Genomic DNA, 16,117 nt, shown 5'->3' with positions numbered 1-16,117 from the left:
ACGCACAAGCTTTAAGACATATTGACATTTTAGCAGTAGACAATTTCAGTTGGCATTGCTGCTAGAATTCTACAAAACAACTTCACCTTCTTAACATAACACTCTTTGAGTGTGATTCTTTCAAGCTTTTTTGACACACTTTTCCACAGCACAGACCAAATCCAAAACACAGCAAAAGTCACATAATTGCTTGCAAACCTTTACTAATGTGTGCTTATTCAGTAGCAATAAAGACTAACTTATAAACCTCAAAAGTGTCAACACTGCCTTACAAAAAAAAATCCTATGGTGGCAGTACAGTGAGTTAAGTGTACTTTGATATATGTTATGGTATTTATATGGTACTATGAGCATAAGGTCCTTCAAAGCTCAAAGACCATGGTATTAACATGGTAAACTGTTAACTCTGTCCAAATAGTATTTTAAACAAACTAAAGTATACTAAAACACACCATCCCTTATGAAAAACGTCAAATCTTAAAGGTATATTTAAAAAAAAACTGTATTTGCAGATAATATAATATTAATTCAGGAAATATTACCCTTTATAATAATGTCAAATTAAAAGATTTACTTTAAAGCAAATGTTTTGTTGATGTTTTAACAATCTACGCTTTAAAGAAGTACACTTATTTGACGTGTTGACTAACACACTAAAGGACATGTGAAGTACTTGATTTTGATTTCACGATAGTATGTTATTCAACACAGTTAAATTACATATAAAGATGTACATAATTATGAAATCACATATAGATGTTACTTAGTCCTACATAAACATGTCAAAAAGGACTCAACTAATTGCATTTAATAAAAGTATAAATTAATTTCAATATAAAATGCATTAATTTAATTATAAATAATTAAAGTTTTAAAAAGTGTGCTACACAAGATGACTAAGCTTGAATTAGACTAAGCAACACAAAGGTCATCACAAATAAAAATGAATTATGTTGTTAATAAGGTTGAAGACATTGAGAAAGAGAAAAAAATGAAATAAATTTCTACCCCTAGATATGTAATATTGCAGCTTTTCATCTTTTGCCCACAAAGCTTAAGTCTTGAGCAGATTACACAGCTGAGAAATCAGTAATGTTGATAATGTGTGGGGGCAGAGCTGCATGGCTCTCTGGGTATTAAACACTGAAAACTGCAATCATGGTGCTGGATTAGGAGTGAGCTTTAATACTGTGCTACATTCTGCTGAAAGGGACAGAGAGGCTGGATGGGGATCAGTGATTTGGACAAGGAAAAGTCAGAATATACACACACTCAGGAAACCAAAGAGGAAGAGTGCTGGCCAATTATAAAGAAAACAGGATGATGCAACTCTCTGGACTTGTATCAGAAAATGTTGTGAGAAAAATCAAGCGAGACTTGTGTGTTAAAATGTGACTTGGTGGTGTTTTTTCATGCAAATGACTGGAACATGAGTATTTGATTTGAAGTTTTTTAGTAATTAAAGGGTTAGTTCACACACACACACACACACACATGCAAAAAGAAAATTCTGTAACATCCCCAATTTGTGTGCTTGTTAATAAAAATGGCAACATATAAACTACATTTAACTTAACATAATTTAAAGGTGAAGTTCACTGGGGAAAAAATATTCTGTACATATCATTTCAAATCTGACATGAGAGTGAGTAAATGATGACAGAATTTTCCTTTTTGGGTGAACAAACAGTGGCTACTTAACTGTAACATCCAGTTTATGTTCTCAAATTGCACAAATTTGCATGCTAGTAGCATGCTAATAAAAACCACAACATATAAACTACATTCAATCTAACCGTCTCTTGTGGCATCATCAAGATGGAACAGTGTACTTAACATATGACTGTTTCCCAATAAATGCTGCAGAAGCTATATTTAGAGCGAAGACAACTAATAAAATACATTCTGCAGAAATAATGGATGTCTCTGGCCAGTGCTGCTTTGTCCAAAATTAAATGCCGGCTCAGCTTCTATAACAGACTATATATTCTGAGATATGATATGATTTATACAGGATATACAGGACACTTCTCCCCTAACCAGCTAAACAGTTCGTGAGAGGAGCACAGCAGGTGGATCTTTTGACTCGCACCCAAGGAAAAGCTCAAGTTGATTTCCATACAGATGCCCCCTTCACTGCAGAGGAAGAACTCCCCCCCCCCCCCCCCCCCCCCCATTAAGCACTGAAACAACCTAGCACAGCTCCAACATTATTCCTGTACGTTCCTCTCCCTTAATTCAGTAGCCATCGTAACCCCCCCACTCTAGACTTCGGAGCACTCAAGTGCCAAAACCAATGAAAGGGGGTGGATAGGAGGTGTCATGCATTTGGCATCTGCCATGGCTAGCTGCTCAACATCCCAAGGGGAATGGGACAGAGGTGTCCAGTTGGACGTGCTAGCGATGAGAGGATGAGCAATTTGTACAAAGCCCTTTAAAGTTAGAGTCCAGAAGCCCCCTGCCACTTCTCGTTTCCTCTGTGTCAACCCATCCCTAAAAACATCTGAAAAAATCCCAACACACACAGATACAGAACATGCCTCTTTTTTTCTCTAAATATAAACATTACTAGAAATGAACCATTCAAACGTGGTTTCAGCATTTATTTAAGCTCTGAACTCCATACTTGCTCCTATGTGAGTCTCTTGGCACTTTGTCCCCACTTGATCTGGCACTCTTTGCAAGCTGAGCTCTGATGAAGGCCATATGGTGTGGCCGCAAGCCCAAAGGTGACAGCGTCCCATATTATTCTCATTAAGAACGAGTTGCAGTGACTTTGGGAACGAGGTACCTTTGGTAATGTATTAGCATAGACTAATAACATGGGTTAATTAAGTTATAAAGTAATCCAGGTGCTTAAAGTTTGTGTGCTGTTTAATGGCTGGATGGTGGTGCAGTAAACAATAGGAGGTTGATGAGGGTTCCCTTCAAAGCTTTCTGGAATTCGCAGACTTACCCGGGTAGAAGTCTTTGGATTTGGACAGCTTGATGGTGGCCCCTGTTTCTTTCTGTAGCTGGACAATAGTCTGACCACCCTTGCCAATTATGGAGCCTGCGGCGTAGCTTGGAATCAGCACCTTTAAGAAATATTCGCCTTCCTCTGAAAACAGAAAAAGAGAAAAACATTTACAAAAATTGTAGTATATTTACAAAGTTTTTTTTTTTCAAATACAGTACAATAATATATACAATGAATAATAAATATATACAAAACAGATTTTAAAAATAAAAATAAAACATTTTCTGTAATCTAATATGTAGAATTATTTAAGTAAAAAATTTTTTTTCAATAGATTTAAGCATTTTTGTAATCTGATGTTTACAATAACAATTATTATTCTTGTAATTATTAAATATTTGCAATAAATGTATACATTTTTCTCTTTTCTGACATTTACATTTGTTTTATGCATTTTCACTTACACTTAAATGCATTAAACAATTTTTGTGGACATGCATAAGTTACTAAAATAACTAACATTTTTATTACATTCTTTAATGGATGCATTTGAGCAGGGAGCGTAAAGTAGCCAACAAGCCGTGCCAAGTGTTCAGGATACATAGGAAGATTGAGGAGGTGTGTCCAAATTTTAAATGGCAGTGGATTTAAAATATAGCTGCACAATGCATAGATTTACATTCTTGCTAGATGCCTTAAATGCCTGACTTAGGAGAAAACGCACATATTGTCTAAGAGGCAATCAGAGAAGGCAGCTATAAATAAAAGTCAAGCTGAAACACTAGACCAGCAAAGAATTACAAGACCACTATAATAAGATCAGTGGACTTAACGAGTTGTAATTAACGCTGAACCACAAGTATTAATGCTTAAGTTCAGGAGGGCCGATAATAGTCAAGAGCAGAACAAAAATTCTAGCATAGGTTAGTGGGACAAGTTATGTAAGTAGAAAAGATATGAGACATTGTGTTAAACTCATCAATCAAAGTAAGTGCAAGAGAATGTGAATTTGAAAAGATTATTATGAGACTCAGTTTCAGTGTAACTGGCAAGCTAGACATTGCATTGTATAGAAGTAGCAATTGAATAGCAGGCTGCATATAATATAGCACAAGACATCCTGATTTCCCTTCCCTCTTGAGAAAGGACGGCAAAGGTTTTCCTGAAAGTAGAGCAGCGGTAGGGCAGTAAAGTGCCTCATCTATTGTCGGGCTCTACCTGGCTGCTGCATATCCAGGTCAGCAGAAGCACAGTAGATGGTCCCTTCACCGTGACTTTAACATGACATTGTATCCTTCTGTCTGAGCCGCTTGGGTATGCGCTTAATATTCCACCACAATTAATCTGTGTCGGCTCCCAGAAGACGGCCGCTTTAGATTAGATTGTTATTCTGAAATAGCAGTTTATCTTGTCAAGACAGACTGATGGCTAAGCTAAGAGCTACATGCACTTGCAGCCTAATACTGATGATTGGGTAAAAATGAAAGAGACTACTGGACAGACTATTAATGTCAGAGAGCAGCTGGGAAAACAAATGGACTTACAATGGCAACGACGACAATGTTTTGGTCGAAGGCCCGACTTAACTGCATCGGTAACAAAGTAATGACACATGTCTGTAGTTATGTGTGAACCAAATTAAGAGAAGTGTTAGTGTTCTGCTAACAAGATGGACGTGATAGATCAGACTGCTTTGAGCAAAAAACATAGAGAGGGATAGTATTACTACAGCAGATTTGATTTAAGGTTCAACTAAAAATAAAAATGATTCACTCACTTTATAGCATTTAACAACTGTTTTTTTTTCTGTTTAGGAGCAACATAATGAACTAATCTGTCTTTTTATTTACAATGAATCCGAACTGGAGCTTTCAAGCTTGAAAAATGATCGATGACCGTAAGAGCAGTCAGTTTTGTGTGGGGAATTGATTGAAATTTACCTTGTAATTCTCTAACAACTGTCCCCTTCAGTGAGCCAGTAACTGTTGAGAGCATGGGTTCAATGAGTTGAACTCGAGAACTGAATTCAAGTCTGATTCATGAATGAATCATTCACACTGGGTTTGTGACGTGGATGAGCTGATTCATTGAGAAGATCTGACTCAACAAAATGATTCTTCATGATTCAGCCATAATTTACATTTTCAATGTATTTTGAGACTGTTTCTCATACAAAATTACTGTATGGCTTCAGAAGACTTCAGATATAATGCCACAGGACCACTTTTATGATACTTTCTTGGTGCTTTTTTGTCATTTTGTCGCCAATTCACTTTTAATATATTAAATAGAGTGGTCTGAATATTCTTCAAAACATTTTGTGTTTCACTGAATTAAGTCATACAGGTATGGAATGACCTGAGAGTGAGCAGTGATTTAAATGAGTTTCATTTATAGGTGAATTACCTCTCTAAAGGAAAAGTTCACCCAAAAATGAAAATTCTGTCATCATTTACTCACGAACATGAAAGAAGATCTTTTGAAGAATGTAGGTAACAAATCAGTTTCTGGTACCCATTTAATTTCTATGGAAATTTTTTCATACTATGAAAATAAATGAGGACCAACAATATTTGAAACATTCTAAAATACACCGATTACAATTTTCTTGGCCGATTCTGATTACAGATTACTTTTTCCATTGCAAAAAGTAAACACAGAAGCTGCATCTGAAGTGGCATTAAATGTATTGACACAGAATATTTGATGAAGCCGAGGTGCTATTAATGCATTTACACTGCAAAATTGCAAATGCATAATTAATTTTATAAAAGTATTTTTTTTATACTTTTTTTGCACATACAAATAAGGAATGTTGGGAAAAATGCAATGATACTTTTTAAATATGAAACCAAACCACTAGTAGGTAGAGGCAAATGTGTCAAATGACTGTCTTTATGAATGAGCCACTGAATCATTGACTCACTCGATTTGTTCAAACATGTGGATTGATTCAGTAACAAACTCCACTGTGTGTTGCTAGGAGACACACAATAGTTCTGTTGTGTCTTTGATTGGAACTATTTTTGTTTGTGAAATCGTGCAAAAACAGTCAATATTGTTTCTAAAATGTAAGTCACTTAATTTTAACTTCTTGCTTATTGAACTACTATTGTATAAAATAAGTGTAACATTCAATTCGTGTTGATATTCGGGAAAACATCTTTTCGTGTAATGTCATGTAATGTTGCTAACCTATATTATATATTATAAATATTATTTTTTTCTACTGCAATATGCATCTATAACTTTCTGTGTTTGCTTATGCGCTCATTTGTTCTGATTTCTGTGTGAGTCTCTCTCTCTCACTCATACAGGCTGCGCAAGCCTCATCTGGCATGACATAAATCCATCATCAGTCGCGTTTACACAGAATGCAATGAAATCACAACAATTCCCATGCAAAAAATATTTGGTGACTAAGTTTCAGTTATTTTTGGTATTGGACATTTTAATCAGGCTTCTTGTCCGGCCGGGCATGTAACATTCTCTCTCACTTGCCTTTAGAAAATCTACTTTAATTTGAGCCCTGTTGTTTCCCCATGGTTTACTTTGGCCCTACACAATTACAAATTAAGAACTTTGTTGTCTACGAAAATAAATTTAAAATATATTCTATGTTTAACAGAAATTTGAATTAATTTGAATTTGAAATAACCTGAGAGTGAGTAAATGTTGACAGTGTTTTCATTTTTTGAAAGAGCTAACAGTAGGATGATTTTAACAACGTTTAAGTCTTCTAGAGGTAATCTCATTAGAATCACAGGCCATCCCAGTTGATCTGGATGTGTAATGAAGCGTATCTCTAACTAAACAAGTACAGTCTCATATTTAGCCATGCTAGTTGTACTAGATGCCACCAGATAATGAATTGCATAAACAACAAGGCAATAATGGAGTTTACTGTGACAGAAATAAATAAATGTACTCAGAAATGGGTTCGCAGACACCTCTAAATGACAATTCCTGATTTTTTCACTCACATACTAAAAACTGCCATTGTTTAAATCATAAACAGGCGGTTCAAACAGTGTCTACAGAACACTACAGATACATGCTTTTCTGCAGTGACCCAGATTTCTCACAGTGCTAAGCCTGTCCTCCTTTTGATTTGGATGAGTCTAAATTTAACCTTGATTAATATGGTGCAGGGTTCATAAATAATGTGTATCATGCATACATAAGTACTCTCTCTTCAAAAGCATCTAACAAAAGTCTGTCATAAAATTGGATCAAGAAGCTGTGTCCAGATTGGCTATAACTGACATTATCACCATATTAGACACATGATATTATATTGAGAGCGTCATATTTTCATAAAAATATTTTAATTATATATTAAATATCAGTTTTAAAGGTTACACATTTTACTTTGTACTTTGGTTTACTTTGCAGTAAAAAGAAAGAAACAATCAGCAAAGAGATGAATGTAGACTCTGACTCGCAGATAAGAAAATCTGTATGTCATTTTTACAGAAAATGAAACAAATTACCGTGAAATCCGACAAAATCTGATGAAAATGGTGGATCATGGATGGCCGGTTGGTTGCATCTCTCTAAAAGAATGTGAATGAGAAAATTAATGTTTGTGGAAATGTCAAATAGAAAAACAAAACAAGGTGAAGTACAGAACAAAGAGTCTACCTTAAAACCCCCTGCTCTAATCAAGAACAAACCTGTGAATGTTTGACGGCATGGATAAAGATACAGGATGAAGTAATAATGAAGTTTACAGTAACGGGATTTCGGTTTCTAATACATTCATTATTATTTTAAATCAATCATGGCCTGATGACAATGTTCTTGAAAAATACATTCAGTGAACTGCTGTGAATTAAAAGATTATTCCAGGTTCGATACTAGTTAAACTCAGTTGACAGCACTTGTGGCATAATGTTGATGTCCCCCAAACAAATTATTTGAACAAAGCAAATTTGAGTGAGGCACTTGAACGGGGAGAAATCTGTAAACATTAAAATACTCACCATTTCACTAGTTTCCGTCATAAGACATAAACAATATGCATGTCAACACAATTTTAGTGTAACCTTTTTTATAGTTATATCCGGTTTTACTACTTAGTGACAACATAACACCTAAAGTCAAATGACAATAAAAATGACAAGAACAGCTCAAATAATACACAAGAATTAACAGATCAATTAAAGCGCTTTTTAAAAATTTGTTTCACCATAACCTTAATATTTAATTTTCTTTAAAAGAAATGCTGTTGACTGAGCTTAATATTTAAATATTCCATTATAATAAGCATACAGTAAACCAAAATCAGTTTAGTTTTACAAACAGATTCACAGTTTCTTCTTTTCTAAAACGAGGAACATCTACTTCCCAAGTTTGAGTTGGACTAAGCCTATTTCCTGTCACTTGTCAATAGAAAGCTCTGGCTGAGAAAAATCAGTGGACTACTCTACACACATATCCGTAACAGTGCCTTTGAGGGAAATGAGTCCCTCCCATTGTGCTACACCGGGAACAAAACAAGAACAATTGGAATACGCTGTTATTCTTCCCTCCAGCCTACTTAATATCTTAATAAGCCTTGTCTTGTGTGAACATCTATATGACTGCACGGATCACACTCTCTGAGAAATCAGAATAATTCATAAAAAAAAGCCCAAATGTGCATTACTCATAATAAACCAGTGGGTGTAAACACAAATCATTGGTTGCTAGAGGCTCCCAAGAGAGCTATGATTCAGAATAAGCAACACCAGCTTGAGGATTGAAGGTTCCTGTGGGCTTATGTTGTGGGCCTTAAAAAACAGGCACAAAGCAATAAAGCTACAAACAGTTTTTTTCTCCTTTCTTGTTTGCATTGTAGATTTATACCACATTAGATTTCAGATTCATCATTGGGACTGCATAACATTTGTGCTTAAGTAAAACAAACATACACCTAATTTTGGCGGAGTGATGAAAGGACCACTTTCCCTGCAAGGCTGTCCAAGCAACTGCCTGACCAAAATGGCTTCCGATATAAACACTGCACTCAGAATAAAACACACTACTCTGTTTCTGCTGCATGTGAGTGAAAGCAGCATGCTTTGTTCTAACAAGCGCTAAAGGCTAGAGGAAAAGCCTTCGCGTTGCTTCTTTCATTCATCTCATCCATATTCATCTCAGGTCCCGTCCTCCATTCCAAGGCAGACGAGCCGAGAGAGGCAAGCAAGTCATCCAATGTGGAGCCGCCTTTTACAACGCCCTCCCAAATCCTCGGCATCCTGCATGAGATTTTTTTTTCTTTGACGCAGTGCATTAAAGAAAAAAACGAAGCAGCGCCCTCTTCGTGATCGTACGGTCATCAATAGACAGAGGGTTGCATGGATAATCAATGACTTGCTGCAATAAATGGGAAATGAGAAAGATGGATTCAGGGAGGAAGAAGTAATGATCGCCCAAACCCAGAACGATGATTAGAGGCGAAAAAACAAATGATGGGGGAGCAGAACGCAGTGCACCTTAAATGTATTTCTGCTGAGCCTATCAAAAACAGCCAAAGCAAAAACCTGTGCACTTAATCTGAAAACCGTTGAGAGTATTGCATTGTAGGATGTGAGTGAATGAGGTGGGCGACAGCGACGGATCGGTTATTGGTCCCCCCGTATAAATGTGGAGGTGAATCTTCAAACACAGCTTGCAATTCATGTTTATGTAACAACCACTTCTAAGACAGATCCCACATCATCGGGCTGAAATGAACAAGTAAAAGAATTAAAAAAAGAGGCTAGTCGCAAATTCAGTGCCAAGCAGCATCCAAACATGTCTTTATATAGTAAAAACAACACAGGATCATACACAAACACACACACACACTTCCACGCTTTCTTACAGCCTTAGAGGGTCACAGTTCCCTCACGCCATCCAGCTAGGACATCTGTATCCTCTGAAACAACCTTTTGTAAATGGAAGCACTGTACTGTGCCAGTCCATCCATTTACAAAATTAAAACATTACATCTTATGAGACAGCTCGGGGACGTGGAGAGAGGCTCTTTGGTGATCTTGAAGCCGAAGCTTTAATGATCAATTGGCAGGAAAATGATTCTTGGTTTTAAGCCAACTGACTTTCATCTTAATGCGTATAACTTTGTTTTTCAGGCAGCCTTTAAAATGCAATCATTTGTCCTCCACATCATGATTAAATCCAATAAATAAAGAGTTGAAACGATATGCAAGTCACTCAAAATATGATACTAATCCTACAAGTATGTAAACACCAAATCAAAGACAGTAAATGTTATAAGAAAACAAATTAGACATAATCCTGTCGTAGGACTGTCTCCTTATTTTCAACTCAAAAGAAGACCAAAAAAAGCTACATAAATGGTTCAGATTCACATGAACTTGGCCGATGATTTGCCTGTGTAACATCTTGTGTTTAAATATAAACCACAAAGCGGAAACTACGGGTACGGGTATGGTGACCCTAAAAAGATTCAACCATATTGAAATTATTTTTTTTTAATTCAGCATTTCTATTTTACAATTTTCCAGAGATCCATTTATATGGGGGTAGAATTGTTGCATTATTCCAAATAAATAGGAATGATCCACAGATAAATGTAAAGCGATTAACAAAAACCAAACATACAGTATTCACAAAATAAATAGAATGAGATCCACAATTGAATCTTAGAGTTTCACAAACATGAATTTTATTTACAAATAGATTTAAAGATAGATATTTGTGGATAGCTCACTGTGCATTTGAGGATCGCTGTGCGTATTTGTGGATTTTGAGACAATTCTAGCATCAAGACGCACACCAATCCACAAATGTATGGACTCCACCCACAGTCTACTCAAGCCAATCAGATAACAGCCACACTTTGCTGACCAATCGTAGCACGTTCTCGCTATGAGCAATCACGTTTCGCTTTACAATCAGGAAGGAGGCAGATTCATTTTGCACCCCTGTAGTTTAATGCTTCTTCATATTTTCATCAGGATCAGTGAATGAAGATAAACTCAGGATTATACACAATTTATGATCATTCACAGATCCCAAACATCATCAGTAATTCCCTTGCGTCCAAACCAAATAGAAATCTACTGCGATGCTGTCTACTCTGGATGAGGCGCGACACGATGAAGGACAAATGATTTTTACATTGTTTACACTGACAATGTAAATAATAACCTACTTTGGATCCTGTTAAGTTAATTTTACATACAAAACTACTGTAGTAAGTCTGATTCATTTGAAATATTGTTTGTATGATCAATTGTTTTAACCAATAAATATCTCTTATCTTACATTTATATCCATTTATTTTCAACACACCTGCACCAAAAAAAGAACCAACCTACATTTTATTCTTCCCCAAACAATGGCAATAACTTTGTAATACTTTTAATTAATGTTTGAAAATATTATTTATAATGATATATATATATCGTTAGATCCACAGCTGCTCATATTCATATCAGTATCCATCTCATCCAAACTGCTTCACTGAGAAACTGGAAAACACTGGCTGGTTTGTGACGGCAATTTAACCTATTACACAAACTTGCATGTTTATCATGAGGTTGAATCCAGTAATTTATCAGTCAGTTACTTATTGACGCTTTTCATGAATTATGAATGACGATTCCATAACACATTTATATCCAGTATAGCATTGTTCCCATAGCCATGATTAAGAGTGCTTTTTCTCTTGTATTTTCAAAGGCATGTAAAATTTACTGTGGCTTGGCTACAGTCTAACGAAATCCAATTTTAAACATCTTTTACTGTGTCAATCTTTATGGCCCTTATATTTTCTATTTGAGTCAATACATATTATGATTGAAGGTATTTCAGGAAGAGACTGCCCTGATTGTAAATTCACAATGTGATTAGTTATAGCGAGAACATGCTATGATTGGTCAGCAAATGTGGCTACTATCTGATTGGCTTGAGTAGACGGTGGGTGGAGTCCATGCAATTGTGGACTGTCAGTGCCTTGATGCAAGAAATGTTTCAAAATCCACAAATGCATAGCGAGCTAACGAAAAATGTGTGCAATTATCTAAAAAATGTGTTTTTAATTTGCAGATCTCATTTATTTATTTGTGAATTTAATTGATGTTTGTTAAACTTTCCTTGCAAATCTCATTCTGTTTTTTGTCAATTCATCAATTTTTTTGTAAATCTCTTTACATTTATTTGTGTATCATTATCTGTTTATTTGGAATAATGCAACAATTCTACCCCCATACATTTAAGTTAATAAATATGGATGAATTCATATAATTTCAGATGCTTAGTTAGAACAACAGTGTCATATTAATACATCCTTCTACACAATTGCAATTATATGTGATATCATATAAATACTCTATTTTAAACCAGTTGGATTAAATTAATTATTTAAATAGAATCAAGTCTCCTACAGCTTTTGACCAGTGAATCTTCATGATTTTTAAACTACTTAACAGGCCAAGGGTTTAAATTATTTTAAAGAGATTTCATGAACAAAGAGCAATTATATAGTTATATCATTTAATACCTAAACATAACAACACCAAAAAAGTATATTACCAGTAGAAATTTCCATTATCTTTCCATAACATTTCAAGATTTTATGAATTTCTTTGACATTTCCAGGCCTTGAAATGACAATATTAAAATGTCCAGATTCCCTTCCATAACCGTGGAAACCCCGCGGAATAATTTCTTTTGGCAAATAAATTCCGGTGAAGCCCAGATCTCTTCAGCATTAAAGTCTTTTCATTTGAGCAAATGGATCTGCAGGTTATGCCTCCCACGAGTCCAGCAAGCTTCTTCTGACTGACACTTCATAATGCTTTCTGCATCGATTCTTTCACATGTAAACATCCGCCAATCACTTCATTTATGCTCCATGATTAATCCTTTAACTGTAACTACAAACACTTATTTTACTGAAAAACCCTTTATCGGGTGAAATAAATTGTTCTTGCACTTTTTTAAATTATGATCTTTACTGAAAACAAATATTTACAGGACGTATGTTGTCTAGGAAAATATTGCTAATATTAAGATGCTTTATATCTAATTCTCTCCCTTTAATATGCAGTTCAAAAAGACCCAAAATAACATGGCTTTCTGCTTAATGACACTAAAGGTGCGAATATAACCATCACAGACCAGAAAAACAATGATTTAAAATGTTAATTTGCTACTATACTTAGATCTACAAATCGGCTGAAATCATTAGGGTTAAGAAATACATGCTTATTTTGTTTTTAATTAATTAGATGATTAGCCTAACAGTTTAGCAGACAAGTGTACAAGTGTACACAAAACTTCTTATGGCATCTGCTGGAATGCATAATTAAAAGCAAGCATGGGTCCAGCACAAACAATAGACGCAAGTAAAATACTGAAGGTTCTAGTGCACTTCAGAGCGCTGAAATGTCTAATATCAGTTATGCAGGTGAAGCATGCGAATGTATACAAACATGTCAGGCTTTTACTCTTAATTTTGAGTACCATATTATATTAAATATTTAAGTGCAAGTGGTATAATAATTCTTACCACTATAGATATCTCATAAAACATATTATAATCGTTTATCATTCATAACCAGAGTTTTCTGGTTCAAATTTCAAAATGAAAGATTATAGATTCAAGACACAGGATCATAACGCAAGGTCATCTGCGGTGATGGCAAGGATGCGTAAACGCACGAGCCATGTTTTCTAATGTATGGCTCATAACATTAGCCTATATTTAGGAATGTAGGCTACATCCAATATATACCATACGTTAGCCTTTGATGTAGGAATACTGAGGATGTCGTAGGTGCGTAAGACTAGAGGCAACCACCAATTCTGGGCCACTTAAAATGGACGCAAACTGTAAATATGAATATAAACCTAAGTGCACATGTCTGGTGAAGCATGCCCACGTTAGATGGCCCGTGGAAAGCGAAAAACAACCTGCCATGAACAATTATGCTTAAAGGATTTACATCAAAGCACTTGTCTTTGGGAAGATTCGCTAATTCATTGCCAAGTGAGTTGCCTGTTTAGTAGGCTAAATAACATTTGGGTCTTACCTCCTGTGTTTGTGCGTTTGGTGCTGCTGGCCTCCGTTGGGGTCTCCAGGGGTCTTTTGCGGGAATCGGGGGGATCAGACTCCATGTGCGGCTGTTGATTGTGATGATGCGGATTGGAGAAAATCCCGTTTTGCTGCACTGCCCCACCGGCCATCATTTTTTATAAAGAAGCTTTAGGCTCGGTCTTGTTTTCCCTGGACGCGATACGCAAATAAGTTGTTTCTAAATGTGAAACCACGATTATATGAATGTTTGGGGTGCGTCGATCCTCCGTAGCAGCTTAGATACGGAATGATATCCAGTGGCTCAGGCTGTACTGATATTAATAACAAGTGATGTGGGAAACGTCCCCACTCGTGGCTTGCGATGGCGCTCTCCTGCTGAAAACAATATATGACCTCAGTGGTCGGAACAGCTCAAAAGATTCACTGCTGAAAACTGAGAAGATGCGCGCGGAAAATAAATAGCAACGGGAAATGTACAAGAGGCGAAAGAAAAAAACAGAGGATCCTGCATGCAGGTGAACAAACCCTGTAGATAGTGCTGGATGGGGTTGAAGCGCTGAACGAGCGCTTGAAGGAGATGCGATGTTTTTTGTAGGCTCTGACTCGGAGATGCTGCAGTGTTGCTTTCAAAGCATCTTTGCGCGTTTCTGCCGGAGCTCAGAGCAGCGGGTGACGTCATGTGGAGCCGCGACCGCGGCTGTCAAATGTGAAGAAACAGACACGCCTCCCTCGAGCTGTGATTGGTCGAAATTTTATTTTATTTTAGTATACTGCTTGTCACGTGACAATACAGAAGAAGGTGGCAGTGAGGAAAATGCGAGAGCATCATTGTAAAATAGGAGCAATGATGTAAAAAAAATAAAAGTCGTAGCTCTAAATGCGCAGCTCGTCTCATCCACGAGAATTCTACCACAGTACCACAAAATATTGTTGTTGTTGTTGTTGTTGTTGATGTTGTTGTTGTTTTTAGACAATAATAATGATATTATTACAATAATTGTGCTTTCATAAATTATTGTTGTGGTTAAATTTTGTCATTTTAATATTAGGCTAGTATAAGTAGTAGCATTTATTTATTTATTTAATTTTATGCCATTTTATTTACAATTAATATAACAATAATAAATACAAATACATATAAAATTGAGAAGTAATATTTAATTTATATAATTTTTATTTATTGTTAGTAGTATTAGTGGTATTATTACATTTACATTTACAATGATTTGTTGATGGCTTCTGACTCTGGTGTAATTTCCATTCTCATCCTTCTTGATTTAAGAGCAGCTTTTGATTTTGTTAAATCATCCTTTTTTCACCTCAGAAATACAGCTAGATTACGTCCTATGCTAAATTTCTCAGTAGCTGAAAAGATGATGAATTCCTTTGTCATCTCTAGGATAGATTACTGTAACGCCCTTCTAGCCGGAGTCTCTAAATCCACACTTAACAAACTACAGTATGTACAAAACTCGGCCGCCAGGATATTGACTGGGTCCAGGGTAAGCAATCACATCACTCCAGTTTTGGAGTCCTTACACTGGCTCCCAGTCCGATTAAGAGTGGATTTTAAAATTATGATGCTGACATATAAAGCATTGCATGGCTTGGCCCCTAATTATTTATCTGCGTTGTTAACTTCCTATACCCCAACTTGTTGGTTGTTCCTCAAACACGCTTACGATCTATGGGTGACAGGGCCTTTTCTTCATATGCTCCTGTCCTTTGGAATTCTCTGCCTCCTGATCTTAGGGAAGCACAGGGATACAACATTTTTAAAGGTAGACTTAAGACTTTTTTAAATAATCATTTGATTGTTGATGTTACTTTTATTGTTTGAGCTTTGTATTGCTTGTTTTTATACAGCGCTTTGAGAAGTTGCCTTTAAAGGCGCTTTATAAAATAAAGTTTATTATTATTATTATTATTATTTAACTATCATTGTTATTATTAATGCAATCATATGAATAAATGAAATTACATAAATTAAACAATGATAGATGAAGGTATTTTTTATTATTATCACATTTAACTATTTATTATTAGTAGTATTGTGTCATTCGTAATTTTATTATTATTTAATAATAATAACAATAATAATAATA

At 35.7% G+C, this 16,117-nt stretch overlaps 1 protein-coding gene across 2 annotated transcripts in view; it reads right to left on the bottom strand.

Moving 5' to 3' along the window:
- LOC113058539 (RNA-binding protein Nova-1-like) overlaps positions 1-14,693 on the bottom strand; it is a 53,254-nt gene extending 38,561 nt beyond the window's left edge. The window contains exons 1-3 of one of the 2 annotated variants that reach the window (XM_026226515.1): positions 14,008-14,693; positions 7,453-7,515; positions 2,957-3,100 (exon numbers count right to left, since the gene is read on the bottom strand). In XM_026226515.1, the coding sequence (XP_026082300.1) occupies positions 2,957-3,100; positions 7,453-7,515; positions 14,008-14,164 (364 nt within the window). In that variant the 5' untranslated portion in view covers positions 14,165-14,693. The remainder of the gene's footprint in view (positions 1-2,956; positions 3,101-7,452; positions 7,516-14,007) is intronic. The other variant, XM_026226517.1, reaches the window with a different exon arrangement.
- Between the last annotated feature and the right edge of the window lie 1,424 nt (positions 14,694-16,117).

This window comes from Carassius auratus, chromosome 40 (genome assembly GCF_003368295.1).
Source record: "Carassius auratus strain Wakin chromosome 40, ASM336829v1, whole genome shotgun sequence".
In the NCBI taxonomy this organism is placed as follows: Eukaryota; Metazoa; Chordata; class Actinopteri; order Cypriniformes; family Cyprinidae; genus Carassius; species Carassius auratus.
Note: the sequence above shows the minus strand (reverse complement) of the source record. Positions and strands in the feature narration are given on the sequence as shown.